Source organism: Stenella coeruleoalba (assembly GCF_951394435.1).
Source record: "Stenella coeruleoalba genome assembly, chromosome: 7".
Taxonomy (NCBI): domain Eukaryota; kingdom Metazoa; phylum Chordata; class Mammalia; order Artiodactyla; family Delphinidae; genus Stenella; species Stenella coeruleoalba.
This window is the reverse complement of record NC_137153.1, coordinates 100,838,650-100,863,221: the sequence shown is the minus strand read 5'-3', so window position 1 is coordinate 100,863,221 and position 24,572 is coordinate 100,838,650. Positions and strand designations below refer to the sequence as shown.

The 24,572-nt window shown below is 40.5% G+C and overlaps 3 protein-coding genes and 2 pseudogenes across 11 annotated transcripts in view; 4 read left to right on the top strand and 1 right to left on the bottom strand.

Moving 5' to 3' along the window:
* The window catches only part of ECPAS (Ecm29 proteasome adaptor and scaffold), a 101,938-nt gene extending 94,409 nt beyond the window's left edge, over nucleotides 1-7,529 (top strand). For all 7 annotated transcript variants that reach the window (XM_079925556.1, XM_079925557.1, XM_079925560.1 and 4 more), the window contains 3 exons: nucleotides 124-212; nucleotides 2,400-2,471; nucleotides 3,923-7,529. In XM_079925556.1, the coding sequence (XP_079781682.1) occupies nucleotides 124-212; nucleotides 2,400-2,471; nucleotides 3,923-4,062 (301 nt within the window). In that variant the 3' untranslated portion in view covers nucleotides 4,063-7,529. The remainder of the gene's footprint in view (nucleotides 1-123; nucleotides 213-2,399; nucleotides 2,472-3,922) is intronic.
* On the top strand, nucleotides 5,099-7,939 carry LOC307188923 (small ribosomal subunit protein eS25-like; annotated as a pseudogene). The gene is made up of 2 exons: nucleotides 5,099-5,105; nucleotides 7,440-7,939. The product of its transcript is annotated as a small ribosomal subunit protein eS25-like (transcript).
* A 6,741-nt stretch (nucleotides 7,940-14,680) lies between these two features.
* Nucleotides 14,681-15,385, bottom strand: LOC307188922 (tricarboxylate transport protein, mitochondrial-like; annotated as a pseudogene). Its single transcript has one exon. The product of its transcript is annotated as a tricarboxylate transport protein, mitochondrial-like (transcript).
* The window catches only part of LPAR1 (lysophosphatidic acid receptor 1), a 400,858-nt gene continuing 391,269 nt past the window's right edge, over nucleotides 14,984-24,572 (top strand). Inside the window, exon 1 of the mRNA XM_079927183.1 lies at nucleotides 14,984-15,060. The gene's annotated coding sequence lies outside the window, so the exon portion shown is untranslated. The remainder of the gene's footprint in view (nucleotides 15,061-24,572) is intronic.
* On the top strand, nucleotides 20,789-21,743 carry OR2K2 (olfactory receptor family 2 subfamily K member 2; the record flags this gene model as incomplete). Its single annotated transcript, XM_079926618.1, is given in 5 exon segments — nucleotides 20,789-21,124; nucleotides 21,126-21,298; nucleotides 21,300-21,666; nucleotides 21,670-21,691; nucleotides 21,694-21,743. Coding segments are annotated over 5 exon segments (948 nt in total).

Genomic DNA, 24,572 nt, shown 5'->3' with positions numbered 1-24,572 from the left:
TAAAACTAAAAGCTAAAGTGACATCATAAAGCAATATATACAGATAGAAATTGTTTGTGCCAGAAAGGTTTTGGAATGTTTCTTAATAACTAGTATTTGTATCTTGCTTTCTGATTTGTACAGATTAATGCTTTTAGAAGAAGAACATGCAGATCCTGAGGCTCTGGCTGAAATTCTCCTTGAAACTTGTAAATCAATCACCTATTCTTTAGGTGAGTGGTAAATTGACATAGATAGGGAGTGTTCATTCTAAAGCTCAAGGAGTTAAGCTTCAAACATTCCCTGCCTTGTGCTAGGAACTAAATTTATGGAACAACTACTGAACTCTCCTATTTAATATACTCAATATGTGCCCCCAAACTGGAATGTATTAATCTGGAACTGTAATTTAGGATTTCAACACCTAGATTAGAAAAACCTTTGTGACCAGTATTTTTTAAAAACCTGTACTTGGAAATAATTTCAAACTTACAGAAAAGTTACAATAATAATGCATGTAATACTTGTATGTCCTTTAGCCAAAGTCACCTGTTAACATTTTGCACCACTTACTTTATTACTTGCACTTCTGTATACATACTTTTTCCTCAACCATTTGAAAGTATATTGCTTACATCTTGCCTCTTTCCTCCTAAATTCTTCAGTGTGCCGCCTTTTACATACCAACTTTAGATAGTATAACATTGATGCAATATTTTTTAACCATTCATATTCTAGGTTTTCAGTTGACTCAGTAATATTCTTTTTTTTTTTTTTTTTTCGCGGTACGCGGGCCTCTCACTATTGTGGCCTCTCCCGTTGCGGAGCACAGGCTCCGGACGCGCAGGCTCAGCGGCCATGGCTCACGGGCCCAGCCGCTCTGCGGCATGTGGGATCTTCCCGGACCGGGGCACGAACCCATGTCCCCTCCATCGGCAGGCGGACTCTCAACCACTGTGCCACCAGGGAAGCCCCAGTAATACTCTTTATATAATTTTTTCCTCTCCTCCATTAAGGAATCCAGTCCGGAATCATTTAGTGAATTTAGTTGTCGTATCGTTGTAGTCTCCTTTAATCTGGAACACTTCCTCAGCCTTTCTTTGTCTTATGTGACATTGACAATTTTGAAGAAAAGCCTCCCCCTCCCCACATTTAAAACTAGAATGTTTCTCATTTGGTGTTTGTCTGATGTTTCCTTGTGATGAGATCCAGGTTATGAATTCCCAGTAGGGCTGCTCTATAAGTGATGTTATGTCCTGTCACATCAAGAGGCACACAGTGTCCACCTGCCCTCGTTGGCAGTGTTAATTTTGATTACCTGGTCAAGGTACTACTCAATTTCCTCTGCTGTATGGTTACTATTTTTCCCCCTTCTGTCTGTTAAGCAGCCTGTGGAAACACACTTTAAGACCATTCAGATAACCTGCTCCTCATCAGAACTGGGTCTACTAAGCAGTCTGGGAGAAGACACTTTAAGCCCATGCACATATACTGCTCCTCTTCAAAGTGTCTCTTCTAGACTTAGCATGCATTGATGGGTTTTTCCTGAACCAGCTTTTACTAAGATGATTTTCCAACTCTAGCACTTCTTCCACATTTACCATTTGACAGTTGGCATCCTCTCATAAGCAAGGTCCCTCCCTCTCTCGAACTCTTTATTTATCTATTATCCATATTGATTCATGGATTCCTTTATTTTCCCCTTTGTTTATAATTATTTTCCTTAATTAATTTGTTGCTCAAATTATCCCAGATTTGGCCAGTGGAAGCCTCTTCGAGCTGTCTCCTGTGTCCTGTTGCTGTCTCGCCACCATTCTTTCAAGCATTTGCGTACTTCGTAGCATGACATCCTGTTATAAGCTCATCTTTTGCTTCCTTTGTCTTGGGTCTGGTTGAGTGTTAGTTTTTTCAGTAAACAGTTTCACTGTGAACAAGATGCAGTGTCTAGAGTAGACACCAAGGAAGAGTATTTCAGTTGTGATTCTTGGAGGTGCCACATGCCTTTGGATAAATAACTGGCAGCTGAGAAACTAGTCTTTACAGGGTCGGGTCGCAGCCGGGTGTCCCTGAGTTGGCCTTACCCCTGGGTGATGTAATGTTCTTGGGTAAAATGAAGAGGTCTTGCAAACCTAAAGACCTTTCTTTGGCAACTTCTAAAATGGGTCCTTTAAATATTACCACGGAGATTGGTATATTTGGCCGACAGCTTTTTTTTTTAAAGTAAGGAATGTGGACATATAGCACATTTCAAGTATTTGATGATAAATTGGCTAAGGGAAGCTTACTTAGGAGCACATGTATCTTTCCCTGAATTTATAATTTCGGAACATCTTTCTTTCGGTAACACTAACTTAATCTTAGATGTTCTGTTTGTAAGGCATATAAAACAAATAATGTGAACTATATGATTTTCTTCTTAGAAAATAAGACCTACTCATCTGTGAGAACAGAAGCTTTATCTGTGATAGAATTGCTGCTTAAAAAACTTGAAGGTGAGTTCTTGATACTTCTCATTGGAGGACAGGAAAGCCAGGAGACTTTATGGCATAGGTTTTAGGAATTTTTTTTATTTCCTGTTTTTGTTTTTAATAAGCATATACTCCAAAATGTAAATTAATATATTTGTACATGGAAGTGGAATATACATAGCTAAAACCTTCCAATTTTATGAAGTGTTAAATTTGGTACTCTTTTATTTTGTATACTTTTAATGCATTATGAAGCTGTGGTTATCTCAATGAAGTTTTGGGTTCCATCGTGAATCTTGAGTTAATCTTGGTTAATTACAGCAAGAGGCTGACAGTGGCAGAACAGAGCTCACTATACACATGTAAATGAACAGAATGACACACTGAAGAGTGGAGTTAGGAGAACATTTAACAATTATCTACCTGAGTTATCAAATTTGATAGCAGGTTTCTTAATCCTATTTTTTTTTCTGTTTTCCTTTTTCTAAACCGTCTTACAAAGAAGCAGATTTCGTCTAATGGTCTGTTCTATCACTGGTAAAAGAAGACTGTTAGCATTTTCTCCAGTGGTGTATCTGTTACTGATTTCAAAAGGAGGCCTCTTTTCTTTTTTCATTTCCCTCTTTTTATTATTTTAACCACGTGGATGAAGAATGGGGAATATGGAACACTTTTCTCTAGAGCATTGTGTATCTGCTGTTTCTCCTTCTGTCTCTATCTTTGCTTAGCAATTAAAGCACCTCTCTCAGGGCTCCATAAAACAGGCCGTTTAGACTCAGCGACACTACATGTGTCATAATCCCTTTTTTCCTTGTTGAAGTAGAAGGGCTAGACACTTAGATATATCTCTGAATTCTCACAGTTTGCCAAATATGTATGAATATATTCTAGATGAGGAAAACGAAGCTAAACAGTGAGATGACTTGCTTGAAACCACATCACCAGGAAGTATCAGAACCTCATAAACAAGATTTAGGATCTGATGTACTTTATGAATTTCTAATATTTTGAGTATGCCTGTAGTTCTCTGATGCTTTTCTTAAAGGAGTAATAAAGTGTCATCTGTTCAAACTGGCTTTGCAATTATGAAATTTATTGAGGACTTTTTTTTACTGAGCATATCTTACAAAGATATATTCAGCTCAATTGCTGAAATAGCTTTTTTGTTACTGTGTGCCCTGCCTCGATACTTCCTGCTTCCCAGTTGGCTTCAGGCTCCCTTCATTCTCTTTGTCCCACCAGCTCTGGGGACAGAGGATGAAACTCCCTGATTGGCCCTCAGGTTATTGTCAGTAATTAGGCTTGGAGACAACTCTTAAACCTGTGATCATTATATACAGAACTGTTACCACGGGGTTGCTTTGCATTTATTTTGGGGATAGGATGTGTGGAAGAAAAGCAGAAAGAATAGTTTTGGATTCTCTGCTTGCTTCTTCTGTAAGGATTCTTTTGTTGCTCTTTCTCTTTCCATTCAGAATCTAAACAGTGGGAAAGTTTGACATCTGAATGCAGAGTGCTCCTGATTGAGTCTTTAGCAACTATGGAGACAGACAGCAGACCTGAGCTGCAGGAGAAAGCATCCTTACTGAAGAAAACACTTGAAAATCTGGAATAAATTAGAAGGGGAAGAAACAAACAAGTGCCATGTTCATTGGGGGTTGAAATGGTGGTATTCTCTGTGGGGGAAAGTAAAGATTAATCTGTAGCATGCATCATTCCTTGGCTGAAATAAAAAAAAAATGCCTTAAATTTTGTTCCTTATTAGCTTTATTTTACTTGATGTTTTTAAAGTATCTGGGCTGAATAAACTAAATGGAACCTTGGATATTTGAGAGGTGGTTGTAGATGAAACTGACAGAAATAGCTGTTGAAAGAGCTAAAGGTGTTAATAAAGGAAGAGACAAAGTTGCAGAGGAAGCTGCATAAAAATCTTAGAACTGCATCCAAATTTTAAAAAGTTATTTCAGGAAGGGGCTGTATCGACTACTTAGTTTAACCCCCTTCTTTACATCTGAAGAAACAGGTTATGAGATGACGTAGCTTCCTTTCGGAGGCCTGTGCCGAGGCTGGAACCTGTGTGATGGATGACCTGCCCAGGACACTTTCTTTTACAACCTGCTGCTAATCAGTGCTAACCCTGGCCTACCTGAGAAACTCCCAAGATGAGATGGTACAGCAGTCCTGGCACCAGAACTGAACTGACCCATTATGTAAGCACCACTGGATTCTTGAAATTCAGAAGTTGAACATTGTCTTGTCATTTGTTTAGATGACTGGTTTTTAGAAAATGATTATCTACCAACCTTACAGGTTGAGAGGGAGGGAAAATTGGGTCTCCATGTAATCGTCCTCCTTTTATAAGCAGATGAAAGTAGATTAGGACAAGATTGTTCATTTTGTCTCTTACGTATTTTGCAAAACACAAACCAACAACGAAATCGTGACTGCTTGGTTTAGACCATTTATAATCTCAAAACGGTAAAGACAAATTAAAATTTTCTACCCACTTTTATGCTTACAGTCACGACTGTGGGATAGAAAGGAAAGCATTTTAATTAGCCGTCTGGGAATAACCTGATACCATTCAAAGTAAATAACTGCAGCTGTAGGGTTTCTTCCTTTCCTTATGCTGCTCAGGCCCCTGCCTGAGGATGTGGGGTAAGGGGAAAAAACAAATTTAACACAAGTGTTTATTCAAGTAAAAGGAGAACTCTCTAGCTCACCTTGGATTACAAGCACAAAATTGGCGTACACTCAATACTGACCCCTTACTGACATTAACACCAGGGTGGAAACTCTGTGTTTTTATTTTTTGTGGTCTCTATTAACCAAAGTATTTAAAATTTTCTTGACTGTGACCCATAGTAAAACTAACTTTTTTTTCATCATGACCCAGAGCAATGTGTGTGGGGTGGAGGGGAGGGAGGGAGGGAGAGAGAAACAAAGAATGAATATAAAATCTTTAACTGAAATAAAATGTTTTGTGAAATGGTACATTACTATGTGTGACCTGCTTTGATCCCTCCCCGCCAGCTCCCCACCACCGTTTTGAATGCTCTTTCAGACCCACTAAATTCATTTCCTGACTCATAAATGGGTTGTTATTCAGTTTGAAAAACACTGCCATAGATAGTACCTAAACCTAGCTGCATATGCTATGTTCTGGGGTTGCTTCTGTTTGGAAAAGGGGTTTACAAATGAAAATTAAAGTGTTTATTACCAAAACATCCTCTTAGCTGGTACTAAATATAATTGTGAGTTTTAGTAGCATCATGAATTTTAAGTAAACTATCGTGGACTTCCACTTGAGAGTGGTGTTTGCTTGGGGAAAAAAAATCAACTCTGGGTGTTTTTCAGAAAGCTTGCATCCTCATAGGACTTGGTGTTTTCCAGATCAGTATTTCCCCATCCATGAAGTGCTCTCTGACTTTCATTTACAGTACCTGGGATACTCTTCCTAGGCAAGAGTGCCATGTAGGTCAGGTATTGTTGGAAGGTAAGAGTGTAAGGGCAAGAATTGTGCTCTTGGCCTGTATCAAGTTTAAAACCTCATCAGATTTTATGCTTTTTAAACTTTTTGTTATTCAATATTGGGAATTTCCCATGGTGCTGAGAGAGGTGCTAAGATACTTGAACCTTAGTGCTTAGTGCTGTTGAATTTATTTGTTTTAGTTTTCTAAGCACATTTCTAAGTTTTACACTTAACTGCCTTCATCTTGACCAGCCAAGTCATTTGTACAACTAGTAACGTTAACTATGGTCTCCCAGTGCAGCTTGTGTTGGTGTGCATGGGCACACGTATTTATTTAAAAGAGCTAATAACTGAGAGTTTGTCATTGTGGAATGTTGATATTAGTGAACAGATGGCAAAAGGACCCGTGAACATTTATATCTTTGGCCTTCATTTTCCAAAGCTATGTGGAACAGGTTTTTATTATTTTTTTCCCTAGGAATATTCAGTGCTACTTGTCATATAGGCAACTGATTTAGAGAGTCTACTGAATTCCTTATTCCTGGAATATATATCGTCACAAATTTACTGATATGTGAAAAGGAGGTACCTGAAATTTGGCAATTGGAAATCAAAACAAAGTATCAAATTGTCTTTTTGGTGATAAAGAGCAGCCATTTCTTTAATGAATGTTTGTGTCTAATTTACAATTGCCGGTGCGTCTGCCTGTAATACGGTGTACCTGCGCAATAAAACTGATTGCCACCAAATCCCCACTGCTTTACCCTTCCATCTTTTACTTGTGTATTCACTAATGAGAAGAGAAAAGAAAAAAAGATGTGACCTTGTTGGTCTGTGCTCTAGTAGCATTTGCACTGTATGAACACTGTCTGCCCGTTGGGGGAAGTTTCTATCTGCTGCTGCCACAATATATTCATGCTGCTTGTGAAGTACAGGGAGTTATTTTGACATTGGCACTCATTGTAATGTACAAACTGTTGTTAAATGGATGTATATGTAACAGATTTTTGTATTTTATATGCAAAGTCTTCATAGAATCCTCTGCAATATGTACTAAGCTAGCTAAGCATGTGGTAGTCTTGAAAGGAAAACTCCTTCCCATGCCCAAGAAGATATTAAGTGGTAAATAAAAGCTGCATGATCAGTTCTTTGAAGTGGTGCATTAATTTTTACTGGTTCTCTGGGAAAATAGTTAACTTCCAAGGCATTGCCTGGTTATACTTTAAAGACCAAAAAAAGCCCTACTGCATGCAGTATTCTGAGCTACTTCTACCAAACAGAAATTGTTGGCTTAAGTGTCTGGGAGTTCCAAGGCAAAACACAAACAGAGGCAAGGCACCTGAATAATTACTGTTAAATGCTTAGAGAGAAGCAATCATTGAAAGATTGGATTTTTTGATATAGGTAATCCCTGATGAACACATAGAAACAACAAGCAGTTCTGCTTTTGGTTAAGATTAACATACATGGCTATGCACATAAAACATCAGAGCTCTAGGTACATCCTATGTTGTAAATAGCCAAACAGATTTTAGGCTGTGGCTTTTTGTCCGACATCTCAGCGAGGCGCAGTGGTAGCAGCTGCTCTCCCGGCTTCGCTGTGTCGCCCAAGGACGACAAGAAGAAGAAGGATGCCGGAAAGTCAGCCAAGAAAGACAAAGACCCAGTGAACAAATCTGGGGGCAAGGCCAAAAAGAAGTGGTCCAAAGGCAAAGTTCGGGACAAGCTCAATAACCTAGTCTTGTTTGGCAAAGCAACATAAGACAAACTCTAAAGAAGTACCCAAACTATAAGGTTATAACTCCAGCTGTTGTCCCTGAGATACTGAAGATTTGTGGTTCCCTGGCCAGGGCAGCCCTTCAGGAGCTCCTTAGTAAAGGACTTACTAAACTGGTTTCAAAGCACAGAGCTCAAGTAATTTACACCAGAAATACCAAGGGTGGAGATGCTCCAGCAGCTGATGAAGACGCGTGAACAGGTCCCACCAACTGTATATTTTGAAAAATAAAACTTTATTAAATCAAAAAAAATTATTTTTAGTCTGTGGAAGATATGCTTGAAGGTGAGAGATACCTTGCTTTTTCTCTCATAGCAGCTAAAAAGCCTAAGCTGCTCCCTTCTATGCTTTTCCTCCTTTTTTCCTTCAAGCTAGTACCAGATTATTTGATTAGAATAACAATTGGTTTTTAAAAAGTGGAAAACCCACAACTAGAAATATGAAAATCACTAAAGGAAAAATCTTATTGGTAAAGGCAAATATACAGTGAAGATAGTAAATCAACCACATATAAAGCTAGTATGAGCATTAAAAGATAAAAGTCGTAAAATCATCTATATCCACAATAAGTTGAGGGATACACAAAACAGTGTAAAATATGTCAAAAATAGTAAACGTGATTAGCTCTGATAGTTTTCTCGTAGCATCTTTATTATAAAGCAGAATCTAACACACCATTGTAAAGCAATTATACTCCAATAAAGATGTTAAAAAAAATGTAAATGTGGAGGCGGGTAAAAATGCAAGGATGTTAAAATGCATTCAAACTTAAGGGACCTGCAACTTAATCACATATATATATATATATATATATATATACAGATTGCTATATATAAACCTCATAATAACCACAAACCAAAAATCTGTAATAGATACACAGAAAAGAGAAAGAAATCCAGGCATAATATTAAAGATAGTCATCAAATCACAAGGGAAGAGAGCAAAAGAAAAAGAAAGGAACAAGAAAGCTACAAAGACAACCCCCAAACAAAATGTCAAAAGTACATACCCATCAATAATTACTTTAAATGGACTAAATGCTCCAATTGGAAGACACAGAGTGGCTGAATGGATACAAAAACAAGACCCATATATATGTTGCCTACAAGAGACGCCAGATCTAAAGATGCACACAGATTGAAAATGAGGGAATGGAATGAGGTATTCCATGCATGTGGAAACGAAAAGAAAACTGGAGTAGCAATAGTTACATCAGAAAAATTGACTTTAAAACAAAGACTGTGACAAGAAACAAAGAAGGACATTACATAAGGATCAAGGGATCAATCCAAGAGGAGATATAACAATTGTAAATATATATGCACCCAACATAGGAGCACCTCAATACATAAAGGAACACCTAATACATAACATACACCTAAAACACCTAACATAGGAACACCTAAATACATAAAGTAAATCTTAATAGATATAAAGGGAGAAATCAAGAGTAACACAATAATAGCAGGGGATTTTAACACCCCGCTTAATAATTTTCATATATAACGTACAGCAGTGTTAATTATATGTTATACTTTGTATTCCCAGTACTTATTTAACTCATAACTGTCAGTTTGTACCTTCATTCAATTTTCCTACCTCCCAGCCCCCACCTCTGGTAACTACATATCTAATCTCTTTTTCTGTGAGTTTGTTTGTCTTTGAAGTAAAATTGACCTACAACACTATGTTAGTTCCTGGTGCACGGCATAATGATTTGGTATTTCTGTACATTACAAAATGATCACCAGGATAAGTCTAGTTACTATCTGTCACTGTACAAAGATGTTATATTGTTATTGACTTATTCCCCACACTGTACATTTTATCCCCATGACTCATTTATTTTGTAGCTGGAAGTCTGTGCCTCTTAATCTCCCTTACCTGTTTCTCTCATGCATCCAACTCCCGTCCCCTCTGGTAACCACCTCTTTGTTCTCTATATCTGTGACTCTGTTTTTGCTCTGTTTGTTCAGTTGCTTTGTTTTTTAAATTCCACATGTAAGTGAAATCATACAGTGTTTGTCTTGTTCTGTCTGAATTATTTCACTTAGCAGCATGCCCTCAAGGTCCACCCATGGTGTTGCAGATGGCAAGATTTCATTATTTTTTAAGACTGAGTAATATTCCATTGTATTTATATGTATATATGTGTGTATATATATGTATATATACACATATACACACATATACGTATATATACATATCACAACTTCTTTATCCATCTGTTGATGGGGACTTAGGTTGCTTCCATATCTTGGCTCTTGTAAATAATGTTGCAATGAACATGGAAGTGCATATATCTCTTTGAGATAGTCATTTAGTTTTCTTTGGCTATGTTCCCAGGAGAGGGATTGCTGGATCATATGGTAGTTCTATTTTTAATTTCTTGAGGAAACTTCATACTGTTTTCCATAGTGACTGTACCAGTTTATATTCCCACCAACAGTGCACAGGGTTCTCCTTTCTCAGTATTGAATTTTTTTTAATAGATGGTGAAATGTTCTAGGATTGATTGTGCTGATATTTGCATGACTCTGTGAATACACTAAAAAAAAAATCATTGAATTGTACAATTTAAATGGGGGCAATTGTATGGTATATGAATTATATCTTAGTAAAGTTGTTTTAAAAAAAAGACAATCCATTGTAACTGGGTCATTTTAGAGTATTTGTAAGTTATAGATAACGAAACATGTACTGATTATTTTTCCATACACGCTATTTGTTAAAATATGTTAATAAATTGTGTTCCCTAACAAAATGAAGCACAAGATACCTCTAGATACCCATTGAAATGGCTAAAATCAAAAAGAGCTACAATACCAAGCATTGGCACAGATATAGAGTAACAGAATTGTCATATATTACTAATGCAGTTTCAAAATGGTACAGCATCTTTTTAAAAAAATAAATTTATTTATTTTTGGCTGCAGTGGGTCCTCGTTGCTGCGTGTGGGCTTTCTCTAGTTGAGGCGAGTGGGGGCTACTCTTCATTGCAGTGTACGGGCTTCTCACTGCGGTGGCCTCCCCTGTTGTGGAGCACGGGCTCTAGGCGTGTGGGCTTCAGTGGTTGTGGCATGCGGGCTCAGGAGTTGTGGCTCACAGGCTCTGGAGCGCAGGCTCAGTAGTTGTGGCTCACGGGCTCAGTTACTCCGTGGCATGTGGGATCTTCCTGGACCAGGGCTCGAACCCGTGTCCCCTGCATTGACAGGCGGATTCTTAACCACTGTGCCACCAGGGAAGCCCCCTCGTACAGCATCTTTAAGAAACAGTTTGGTATATCATATGAAGTTAAGCATATACTTGCATTATGACCCAGAAATTTTACTCCAGAGTATTTACCCAGGAGTAATAAAATAAAAACCTATGTTTGCACAAAAACTTGTAAGTGAAGAGCAGAATTATTTATAATAGCTCAGAATTGAAAACAATTCAAATGTCTATCAAGTAGTGAATAAACCATTGTGACAGATTTATACAGTGGAATACTACTCAGTAATGAAAAGAAATGACCAATACAAATATAAAACATTTTGCTAAGTGACAAGGCTGTATATTATATAATTCTATTTATAGGAAATTCTAGAAAAGGAAAACTATAGTGACAGAAATCAGATCAGCAGTTTCAGGCATGAGCTCAGGGGAGACTGACTGCAAATGGGCACAAGAGAACTTCTTAGTTGTTGGTAATATTCTATACCTTGATTATGGCCATAAAACAAATTATGGGGCTTCCCTGGTGGCGCAGTGGTTGAGAGTCCGCCTGCCGATGCAGGGGACACGGGTTCGTGCCCCGGTCCGGGAAGATCCCACATGCCGCGGAGCGGCTGGGCCCGTGAGCCATGGCCGCTGAGCCTGCGCGTCCGGAGCCTGTGCACTGCACTGGGAGACCCCACAACAGTGAGAGGCCCGCATACCCCAAAAAAAAAAAAATAAATAAATAAATAAATTATGGCTCTCACTTATTTAAAACAGCTCCCCATTGTCCACAAAATTAAATTTAACCTACTTAGTCTGGCATAAAAACCATTTATGGGGCTTCCCTGGTGGCGCAGTGGTTGAGAGTCCACCTGCCGATGCAGGGGACACAGGTTCGTGCCCTGGTCCGGGAAGATCCCACATGCCGCGGAGCGGCTGGGCCCGTGAGCCATGGCCGCTGAGCCTGCGCGTCTGGAGCCTGTGCTCTGCAACGGGAGAGGCCACAACAGTGAGAGGCCCGCGTAACGCAAAAAAAAAAAAAACCAAAAAAACCCATTTATGATGTTATTACTGCCTAGTCTTAACAACTTGTAAGTTTATGCTTCTGCCTGACTTTTGTCAATCAAAACAACTTTCAGATGCAAGAATGTGCTAATCTAGAAGTTCTGTGTTTAGAAAATAAGGCTTCTTGAGACCTCCTTGTTCACCAACAATTCCAGTGTGTGCTTGGAATCTTTTTTGAGTCATCTGGGGAGAAGCCTCCATGGGCCCTCTGTACATTTCTGCTCACATAATTCCGTCACGAAATGTATACAATCTGACTGCTTTTAGGTCTTCTTTTCTTATATGTAGCTCCCAATATTACACTTTAAATTTCTTGACAAAATAACTTTCTCTTTGAATCCCTAAAGAATATTTACTCACAGAATGTATCCTATCTTTTAATTGATTTTACCGAGGCTTTTTAGTCTGAGATCAGCTCACCAGTTCTGACCGCAGCTTGAATAAACTCCTGCCTAAAGGAAAAAACGTCTCAAATCCAAAATCCTTACCAAGTTCACACTACACAGTCTCTCACAAATATTACCCTTAAATAGTCTGAATTCCTGACCCAGACTCCGTGGGATATGAGAAAATGGCTATTGTTTTACGGCAATAAGTTTTGGTTACTTTGTTATGTAGCGACAGGAAACTGTTACTTCTGATAGTAAATTTTCATACCATGTTGGGAAATCACTTAAAATCTACTAAAGGTGGGCTTCCCTGGTGGTGCAGTGGTTAAGAATCCGCCTGCCAATGCAGGGGACATGGGTTTGAGCCCTGGTGCAGGAAGATCCCACATGCTGCGGAACAACTAAGCCCGTGCGCCACAACTACTGAGCCTGTGCTCTAGAGCCCGTGAGCCACAGCTACTGAGCCCGCGTGCCACAGCTACTGAAGTCCGTGCACCTAGAGCCTGTGCTCTGCAACAAGAGAAGCCACCTTAATGAGAGGCCTGCGCACTGCAACGAAGAGTAGCCCCCACTCGCGGCAATTAAAGCCCGTGCACAGCAACGAAGACCCAATGCAGCCATAAATAAATAATTAATTAAATAAATATATAAAAGCTAGAGTAAATATTAAAAAAAAATCTACTAAAGGTGACTTAAGCGTGTTCTATCACTTATTGCTTTCACTCCTAAGTATAAACTCATGCACAGACATGAACCAAAAGGTACACGTGCAGGTTTGTAACAACATTAGTTGAAGTAGCCAAAAGGTGGAGCGAGCCAATTAAAATGTCTAACAACAGAACAGTGGATAAAGTATGTTATGATCATAAAATGGACTATCATATAGTAATAAAAACTGGACAAACTGCAGCCACGTCAACGTGGATCTTGCAAGCATACTGTGGAGGGAAGGAAGCCAAACATACCACAATGCATAATCTGATGGCATAAAATCAGCAGGTAATGTTCTGTGTGTCCTCGAGAAAAATGTGTATGTGTATTTGTATATTTTGTTGGGTGGGTGTTCTATAGATCGTGTGAAATCTGGTTGGTTTATAGTGTTGTGCCAGCCTCCTATATCCTTGTTGGTATGCTATTTAGTTTTTTTTTTTTAACCAATTATTGAGAGTTCAGTATTAAAGTCTTCAACTATTACTGTTGAATTGTCTAGTTCTCCCTCTTATTCTGTCAGTTTCTGTTTTGAGTGTTTTGGGGCTCTTCTTTTCAGGTGCATATATATATTTATTTTATTTAGGCTTTAAAAATTTATTTTATTTATTTTATTATTTTTTAAAATTTATTTACTTATTTGTTTTTGGCTGCATTGGGTCTTCGTTGCTGTGTGCAGGCTTTCTCTACTTGCGGCCAGCGGGGGCTACTCTTCGTTGCGGTGCATGGGCTTCTCATTGCCGTGGCTTCTCTTGTGGCTCGTGGGCTCTAGAGCGCAGGCTCAGTACTTGTGGTGCACGGGCTTAGTTGCTCCGCGGCAAGTGGGATCTTCCTGGACCAGGGCTCGAACCCGTGTCCCCTGCATTGGCAGGTGGATTCTTAACCACTGCCACCAGGGAAGTCCCCATATATATATTTATAATTGTGTGTCTTCTTGATGGGTTGACCTTTCTATCATTACTAAATATGGGCCATATTTTCCTGTTTCTTTGCATTCATCATATTTTGTTGTTGAAAACTGGACATTAAAAATAATATTTGTGGCAAATCTGGAAATCAGATTCCCTTCCCATTCCAGAACTTGTTGCTGTTGGTGTGTTCTATTTTTAGTGATTTCCTGAACTAATTCTGTAAAGTCTCAATTCTTTATTGGACCTGACCAATGAAGTCTCTACTCAGTTAGCTGAATGGTCAGCTAATGACTGGACAGAGATTTCCTTGAATACACTGCACCAAGAAGCTCCCCATTCTGGCAACTACTCCTGTTCCCCCATTAGCCAAAGCTCAATTATCCAAGAATAATAATAGAGAATAGCTAAGACCAGCCAACACCCTATAATTCAATTTGAGCTATCGCTACTTTTTTTTTTTTTTTTTTTTTTTTTTGCGGTACGCGGGCCTCTCACTGTTGTAGCTTCTCCCGTTGCGGAGCCCAGGCTCCGGACGCGCAGGCTCAGCGGCCATGGCTCACGGGCCTAGCCGCTCCGCGGCATGTGGGATCTTCCCAGACCGGGGCACAAACCCGTGTCCCCTGCATCGGCAGGCGGACTCTCAACCACTGCGCCACCAGGGAACTCCCTATCACTGTTTTTATAGATCCTTAGTCTTCCCACCCAGACCCTCAGGGCTCAGTCCGTCTTCCACCCTTTGTTGAGCAGCTTCACTACCTCATCGTAGATGATGAACACGAGGGCCACGTCCAGGCAGGTTCGGCCCCGTAGGGGGACGATGCCACTGTAGAACGCTTTGAGCTCCTCATACCTCAGGACCTGCGAGCAGCCGTCCGTGTTCGGTGTTGCTCCGCCTCCCGGCCCTGCATCCGGTCTTGACCTAGTCCAGAGGCGTGTTCCCAAAGACGCTGGCTGCGCTCGCGATAGCTTGAAAACCCCGTGATCAGCAGTTTCCCGGGCTTGCCGGAGTTGGGCGCTGGGTAACGGTTGTGCAGGGAGCTTCTGACCAAGAAGCGGACGGCCCGGTGGGATCTGCCGGCTGGCGGCCCCGGTAAGTCTTCTTCAGCCCTTGTTCCCGAACAATCTCCCTGACCCCGTGGAGGAATCCTCTGTACTGTGGGTTTAGGGGAGATCTGGTCGTGTATGAACTTCACCTGGATGGTCTCCCTGGGCGCACAACCACCACGGCCTCGGCCTCGCGGGCGCCCAGGCCACACAGCGGCACACGTGCTGTCCAGCGGCCCCTGGGCATCCTGCGCGTGGGTGCTGAGGGATGCGACCATCTGGACGTGATGGCTGCTTTGGGGCTGGAGCCGTAGAGTGGGGAGGAGGCCTCGGTGCAGCCCGGTGCACCAGGACGGCCGACCTCCTGCCATACTCAGTCCCAGTGCCCAGGGACCCGGCTGTGCGAACGCGCGTAGGGCTGCACCTGTGTCTTCATGTACCCGGTGGGGAAGGTGATGCAAACTGCGATCCGGCCGCAAGGGCGCCTGTGGAGACCAGGAACCCGCTCCTGAGAACCCCGCCGCCCCGCCTCTGCGGACTTTGCTGCGTCTGAGCCGATGGGAGGCCTAGCCGGTCCCCACGCTCCACCTCCGTTTTCCTGGCGAGGCACGGCGGGGTGACACACAGGTCAAGCCCCTCCGGAGTGAACTTGTAAAAACATTTATGAATAGGCATTTAGGTGCCCCAAATATAAAAATATTGTGGAGATTCTTGCAGCCATTGATAATTCAGTGACTAAAAAAGTTTAATATTTCTGTAAGAAAAATACCTTAGTAAAAAAAATATTAAAAATTTTTTTATTTTATTGAAGTATAGTTGACTTACAATGTTGTGTTAATTTCTGCTGTACAGGAAAGTGATTCAGATATATATATATATATATATATATATATATATTCTTTTTCGTATTTATTTCCATTTTGGTTTATTGCAGGATATTGGATATAGTTCCCTGTGCTCTACAGTAGGACCTTGTTGTTTATCCAGTTTATATAATAATAGTTTGCATCTGCTGATCTGAAACTCCCAATCCATCCCTCCCCCACCCTCCTTCCCCTTGGCAACCACAAGTTCGTTCTCTGTGTCTGTGAGTGTGTTTCTGTTTCATAGATAAGTTCATTTGTGTCATATTTTAGATTCCACATGTAAGTGATATATGGTATTTGTCTTTCTCTTTGTGACTTACTTCACTTAGTATGATAATTTCTAGGCCCATCCATGTTGCTGAAAATGGTATTATTTCCTTCTTTTTTATGGCTGAGTAGTATTCCATGGTATATATGTACCACATCTTCTTTATCCATTCATCTGTCAGTGGACATTTAGGTTGTTTACATGAATTGGCTATTGTGAATTGCGCTGCTATGAATATAGGGGTACACGTATCTTTCTGAATTACAGTTTTGTTGGGCTATATGCCCAGGAATGGGATTGCTGAATCATATGGCAACTCTATTTTTAGTTAGAAAACATATTTTTTAATGAACTATTTAAGGATAAGTTGGAGGGTATGTCGCCCCTTTAATAACAAATACTTCAGTATTTACAACAAGAACATTCTCTTACATAACCACAGTGCAGTTATGAAGATCAAGAAATGTAACTTAGGGACTTCCCTGGTGGTCCAGTGGTAAACAATCCGCCTTACAGTGCAGAGGATGCGGGTTCAATCCCTGGTCAGGGAACTAAGATTGCACATGCCGCGGGGCAGCTAAGCACACGTGCCACAACTACTGAGCTCGTGTGCCTCAAGGAGAGAGCCCACGTTCCACAAACTACAGAGCCCATGTGCTCTGGAGCCCACACGCCACAGCTGGAGAGAGAAAACCCGCATGCCACAACTAGAGAGAAGGCCTCACGCCACAACAAAAGATCCTGCATGCCTCAGTGAAGATCCTGCATGCCACAACTAAGACCCAACATAGGCAAAAATAAATTAAATAAATAAATAAATCTTAAAAAAAATTTTCACTCAAAAAAAATAAAAAGAAAAAAGAAATTTAACTCTGATACCATACTGTTATCTAATTCACAGCCCATATACCAATTTTGTCCACTGTCCTAATAATGTCCTTTCGAGCTGAGTTTTTCCTGTTCTAATATTCAATGCTGGGTCATGCATTGCCTTTAGCTATCATGTCTCTTCAGTCTCCTGGAATATTTCCTTAGCCCTTTTGTTTTTCTGTTTCTCGACCTTGACATTTTTGAAAAGTATAGGCTGGTTATTTTGCAGAGTATCCCTCAATTTAATTTTGTCTGGTTTTCCTTCATGATTAGGTTCAGGTTATGTGTTTTTGAGAGGAATCCCACAGAAGTGATACTGTGTCCTCAGTGGAGGCATGTGGAGTCAATATGTCCCATTATTGGTGATGTTAAGGTGGCTCTCTGCTGTAAAGCTATTATCATCTTGTTTTTGAAATTAATAAGTAGTTTGTGGTGAGATACTTTGACATTATATAAATATCCTGTCTCATCCAGCTTTTACCTATGCAACTATGATATTTACATCTACCTACTGTAATATTTTACCTATGATAATCTATTACTATAACAACTTGAACCTTGATTGATGATTTTCTGACTATATCATTCTTCTGTGTTTATATTTTGGCATCCTACTGTAAGGCAGACCCCTCCTTTCCCCTCCCCTCCCCTCCCTCTCTTCCTCCCTCCCTTCCTTCCTTCTAAAAGAATTCATGCATTCTTATTTCAGTCTATGGACTATAATCCATTTTTACCATTAATTATTTTGATGCTCGAAATAATCTGTCCCAGACCTGGCCAATGGGAGGCTCATCAAGTGGGCTCCTATCGCCTTTTGAAATATCCCAGTTGTTCTTTGCATACTTCCTTATGTTCTAGTGCAATAAGGTACTCCCAGCTAATCTTGTCCTGTTCCTGCTCTAGCCTTGGCATCAGCCATTTCTCTAAGGAGCTACGATATGTTTCCTATTAGTTGAGAATTGCATTCATTTAGAAACCAAGGTGTGGGTGGAGGTGTTCCGTTGCTTAAACGCCCTCTCAATATGTGTAATTGAATAAAAGTTCTGATCACTTGTTGGGACAAGTGACTTAACGAGTAAACTTTCTTCCTTTAATCTCTGAAAACTAGAGAGCGGTTTCACAAATGAAAAAAATACATGTCTTAGAATTCTAAGGATACCTTTTCTCTATATACTGTTAAGTATTCTACACTGTAATCTTTCAAGAAAAAATCTTGATATAGCTAGCTTGGACAGGGAGGAGTAGAAGACTCTGTTTTTATGAGTTCTTTGAAATTATTTTGGGGGAACTGTGGTTCACTCTGTCTCAATTTTTAAAAGTTTGATATAATTGGATCTTTGGGACATTATCCCTGAAGGAGCTGAAGTTTCAAACCTGTGCGTATTATAGCTGCTGAACTATTAATTGTTCAGGAGAACAGGTGTTTCCCCCAAACAACAGATGATTTAAATTTACATAGTATTTCAGTTGTTATACTTTGGTATTTTTAGTTACTGAGGTAACAGTCAATACTTTTTTTTTTTTTTTTTTTTTGCAGTACGCAGGCCTCTCACTGCTGTGGCCTCTGCGTTGCGGAGCACAGGCTCCGGACGCGCAGGCTCAGCGGCCGTGTCTCACGGACGCAGCCGCTCCGCGGTATGTGGGATCCTCCCGGACCGGGGCACAAACCCGTGTCCCCTGCATCGGCAGGCGGACTCCCAACCACTGCGCCACCAGGGAAGCCCAACAGTCAATATTTTTGAAAAAAATGAATTGCATTGTTGACTTTCACGTAATATGTTTAACATTTTTAACATGGATGCATTCATTCTTTCTTGCACATAGCTAACTTTATGAAATATATCATAAACAATATTTTAATTGGAATTTGTGGCAGGGAATTGAATTTTTCTTGGCTACTATTTCTAAACAGTGGAAAATATCAAGGTGCAGGCAACGGGGCTGATTTTTCATTCTAAAAAAATTGTGGGAGTGTCCTGTGAAGAGCTTCAGCGCACGTCCCAAGCTAAGGTGTCGGCTCAGCCGTTTCACGAGGAACTCTGGTCTGAAGGGCAGGGGGCAAGGCTTCTGCACGGGGCCCGGTATGAGCAAGTGAAACAGACTAAGCACAAAGGGAAAAAAGGTGATGGGCTAGGCTTGAAGTCAGACTGCCAGATTTATGTCCTTTCCAGAAGAAGTGTGGATCCTCTAGCAACAAGAGGTGTGAAGAGAGAGGAACTTAAGGATGGCGGAGGAGTGAGACGTGGAGATCACCTTCCTCCCCACAAATATATCAAAAATGCATTTACATGTAGAACAACTCCTACAGAGCACCTAGTGAACACTGTCAGAAGACCTCAGACTTCCCAAAAGCTGTGTGGCTGACAGGATCTTGGTGCTCCGGCCGGCTGTCAGGCTTGAGCCTCTGAGGTGGGAGAGCTGAGTTCAGGACATTGGACCACCAGAGACCTCCCGGCCCCACGTAATATCAATCAGTGAGAGCTCTCCCAGATATCTCCATCTCATCGCTAAGACCCAGCTCCACTCAATGACCAGCAAGCTCCAGTGCTGGACACCCTATGCCAAACAACTAGCAAGACAGTAACACAATAATAGTAGGTGACTATTTTTTTTTTTTTTTTTTTGCAGTACACGGGCCTCTCACTGTTGTGGCCTCTCCCGTTGCGGAGCACAGGCTCCGGACGCACAGGCTCAGCGGCCATGGCTCACGGGCCCAGCCGCTCTGCGGCATGTGGGATCTTCCCGGACCGGGGCACGAACCCGTGTCCCCTACATCGGCAGGCGGACTCTCAACCACTGCACCACCAGGGAAGCCCTAAGATAATTTTTAAAGGGAGTTTAATTTCTGCGTTTTCTGGATCTTCATGAGTTTTAATGTATAATAAGAGTATTGCCTGGGTATAATTTTTAGAACTATTTACATACTCACAAAGGTATGGGTCCCAATAATGAATGAAACTGTACAGGGGATGTAATAGTGTTTAAATGAGGTGGGTTATTTGGCATGACTTGTAAACTGGCTCTTACATAGAATCAGAATGGGTATCTACAATGCTTCAAACAATGTCATCATTTTTGAAACAAGTGTGTGGACCTCTAAGCTGTTAGCTGGAAAGGACAGAGTTCATTTAGACTCAGAACTTCATAGGTGTTAGTATAAAACTCATTTATTTGTTCCTTACAACATTCCTCCTCTTCTTCCACTGAAGATCATTACTGGTTTTTATTTTTACGAATGTGCTTTCTTTTCCTCATTTATTTGACTTTTTCTAATTAGTGCTCAATAGCTTATTCAACGTTATTTCATATTTTTTCATTACTCAGTACTTTCAAATCTTTACTGAAAACCTGCTGTGTGCCAAGCAAAGGATTACGAGCTGAGATTCAAATATTAAATTTGTTTATTCTTGTTTTCAAATTCACTCTTTTCTAAATTTTGTTTTGAAAGAAGGGCAAAGAAAACTGAAGAGACTTCTAATCTAGTGATTCTGCTTTTCAGACCCAGCATCAAACTGGCTGAGCTCTAGTTGGTTCGTCTGTAAGTCGCCGACCCACCGCTGAGGGACACAGGCCAAACCTGTTTCCCCTCCTCTTAGATTGATAGATACATTGTCCTGTGATTTCTTATGGTAAAACTGTGCTTATAATAGCGAGAATAAGTTCGAAAGTGTTTTCTTAACTCAGTGAACATTATACTTTATCCCTCTCTTTGTGTCCTCAGATGAAATGAATAGAATAATATTAGAATAACTACAGGTAAAAGGAAGCAAATGCAAGGCGAAAATCTCACCAGTTGGAGGTTTTTTTTCCTGGAAGGTTTTTCTGGATACCCAAAGTTAGAGATTGTTCTCTTCGTCTTCAGCCTTGTAATGTGTCTGATAACCCTCTTGGGCAACAGCACTCTTATTTTAATCACTGTCCTAGATTCATGCCTTCAAACTCCCATGTACTTGTTCCTTGGAAATCTCTCTTTCATGGATATTTGTTACACATCTGCTTCTGCTCCCACTTTGCTGGTGAACTTGCTGTCATCCCAGAAAACCATCATCTTTTCTGGGTGTGCTATACAGATGTATCTGTCCCTTGCTCTGGGCTCCAGGAGCAATGCAATGCCTGTTCCTGGCTGTGATGGCGTATGACCATTATGTGGCCATTTGCAAGCCGCTGAGATACCCCATCATCATGAACAGGCAGGTCTGTGTGCAGATGGCCACTGTCTCCTGGGTGATGGGCTCTCTGATAGCCCTGCTGGAAACCAGCTTCGCCCTGCAGATACCCCTCTGGGAATTTCATCCATCACTTCAAGTGTGAAATTCTGGCAGTGCTGAAGCTAGCTTGCACAAGGTCATTGGTCATGGACACGATCATGCTGGTGGTCAGCGTGCTCCTTCTGCCTGTTCCAATGCTCTTAATTTGCATCTCTTATGTCGTCATCCTTTCCACTATTCTGAGAATCAGCTCAGCAGAGGGAAGAAACAAAGCTCTTTCTACCTGGGGTGCTCACTCAACTGTGGTATTCTTGTATTATGGGGCTTCACTCTCCATGTACCTAAAGCCTTCTTCGTCAGGCTCACAAGAAGTAGATAAAATCGTCTCGTTGCTTTATGGAGTTCTTACACCTACGCTGAACCCCATAACTTACAGTTTATGAAACAAGGAAGTCAAAGATGCTGTGAAAAAGTGCTGGGCCAAATATACTTGCAGCAAATACAGGAAAATCTCTGACTGGGGGCCTGCGGTTTCACCAGGGGTATGCTCCTGGCAGAACTCACCAGAGAGATTCAAGACAATACACTCACCCTTAGAACACTGACTTGAACTTGAGTTCTTTCATCTTACAGCTGTGAGATAGGTGTATACAGAGTGATTGTGTATGGGCGATAATAGGTTCCAATTTGCATTTAGTAGTAATTTCTGTCTTTTCTGTCTTATGCTTGTGAGAAGTTTGGGGCTATAGGGTCATCACACATTTGCTCCAGAAGGAAACTTGTATGAATTTAGAGTCAGTGAATGTTGGTGCAGAAGAAACTTGTCTATCATTTCTGCCTTAAATCCTTTCCAGAATGAGGTGAGAGCATAAAGAAACAAAGAAACAATAGACATTGGCCTTGGTTACTTAAGCGAGAAAACAGAATCAGTGAAACAGAATCAATGAAAAATTAAAAGACTTGCTCACAGGTCACAGCTGTAGGACCAGAACTGCAACCCTTATCCTTTGGACTTCTTTGCCAGAGCTTGTTCTACACACTGAGTGGCTCCCTAATTACCCTTCCTCATTCAAAACTCCTCATTAAAACTCTTGACTCCCTGAATAAGGCAGCAATGCCTACTTGATTTGCTCAGCTGTCAACCTTGCTTTTCTAAGCACCTAGATACTTGCACAAATTGTATGCATTTCTATGCTAGTATACCACCCATACACTAATTAGGTCTTTTTTTTATGTGTGTTTGTCTTTTTTTCTTCATTGGATGATTGACTTCACAAAGTCATGGGTTCCTGTTATTTTGTACCTTTTGTTTACAGCAGCCATCCGGTAAACTAATAAATTTATAGCTTTCAACCAGTTTCTTTATTTGAAAAGTAAGTACCATTTGTGAAAATTATGAAGAAGAAACAGCGTGGGCAAGGAGGTCAATTGCTTTGTTAATATCCAACAATTACAGAGACTATATTTACATTTGTTGTTTTAAATCTTTTATTTGTATGAAAATATTGCTTCTTAAAAATGCAGATTCTGGGTCCCTACTCTCAGATGTTCTGATTCAGTAATAATCTAATAGTTTCAGATTATTCTGATAATCTGCACTTATAATAGATCCCCAAGAAACTCTGAAATAGGTTATAAGATGACCATACATTGGGAGACATTATTTCCAATGAAAACCTATCATTCCAACAGAAAAGTGGGAATAGCTCTAATTTATCCGTTTTTCCTTTTCCTTTTGTTTTTTCCCCCATTCTTTCTGCCTCCATGTGTCCCTTCTTACTTGCTTACCTCCACTTCTACAGTAGGGAAAGGGAGAGGGTTTTGAGTGGAGGAAGGTTAACCTACTTGAAAAATTTCAAAATACGAAAGACCTAAAAACTTTTAGTATTGGACGTTGAGTTCTGGGTCGTTTAACTCTTAGACCATTCCCTTGGATCTGCGGCTTCCATTACATGTTCCTGGATGTGTAGCCCACACAGAGAGACCCTTGAAATAATCCCATGGCAAAATTCTGGTGGTGGAGCAAGGGGGCAAATTTAGTGCCAGATGTTGTTGCCAAGAGATGTTTGATGGTGGGGGATGGAAACAAGCCCTGAGTAGATGGTTTTAGGATGGTAGGGGAGAGCTGACCAGGAAGCTTTCATCCTAGAAGTAATTCTTTTTCTCTTAAATACCTCAGCCTTTTCAACCCAGCTACCACACTCATTTCCTGGCAATTTCGAAATCATTTTGAAGTGACATTTGATAGTAGGCTTTTATTAGAGTAGCAGAGCTGGATTTTATAGTAGAGTCGAATGAATTGTCTGCCTCCTAGACTTAGTTATAATATGTGTGGTACCAAATATAAACAGGAAGAACCAGAGTTACAGAAGTAGCTGAAATCTTTACTGCAAAGAATGAGCTATGAGAATGTGAAGACACAGAGACTGAACACCCTTAGTAATTAGTATATCAGCTTTGACACAGGGAACTGAGCATATTGATGGGTCACTGAAGTAGGTTATAAATGATCCTGATGTCAGAAGAGGACCCAGGATGGAACCCTGGCAGATACCTCCCTAGTAGCTCTTGGCTAAGAGATTAGGAGTTACAGTAGTTACAGTGATATGTTACATAAAGTTACTGTGAAAAACAACAAGTGAACATAAATATAAATGTGTTTCATATATTACCGGCAATACTGAAGTTCATTATTGGCAAATGGTACATTCTGTCATTTGCGTTAGATTCCATCTCAACCAGTACTAATTACAGTCATTAGTTTTATAGATTGTCAGGTAAGGGATCCTTGTCAGGTATCATTAAAAAGAGGAATATATTTGACAGAGAAGGTAAAACCACCTCTGACAGAGTCAGTTCTTGAATGAATGATATGACCAGATTTATGCTTCAGAAAAATCAGATCCTGTCACTTCCCCGTTTAAATCCCTTAGTGGCTTCTTATTACCATAAGCTTGAAGTCCTTAAGATGACATGCATAGACTTTCATAATCTGATTACCCACCATTTACATCCTCTGCTCCGGGAACCCCAAATTCCTTTTAGTTCTATTAAAGTGTTGTGCTCTGTCTTGCTTCTTTTATTAAAAGCACTTAGCACAATTTGAAATTTGATAATAATTTGTGGGTGTACTTGTTCAATCTCTCTCTCACTCGTCTGTGGGTTCATTGAGGCAAGGACGGTATCAATTTCATTTTCCACTGTAGACCCAGAGCTTAGCGCAAGGTCTGGCGCAGGGAAGACATTCGGTGCATACTTTTTGTGAAGGACCAAGTGCTCAGTGAATATCTGTTGAATACAAATATGCATGTAATAAACTTTTGATGGCTCTTCAAGTAGGTACTCG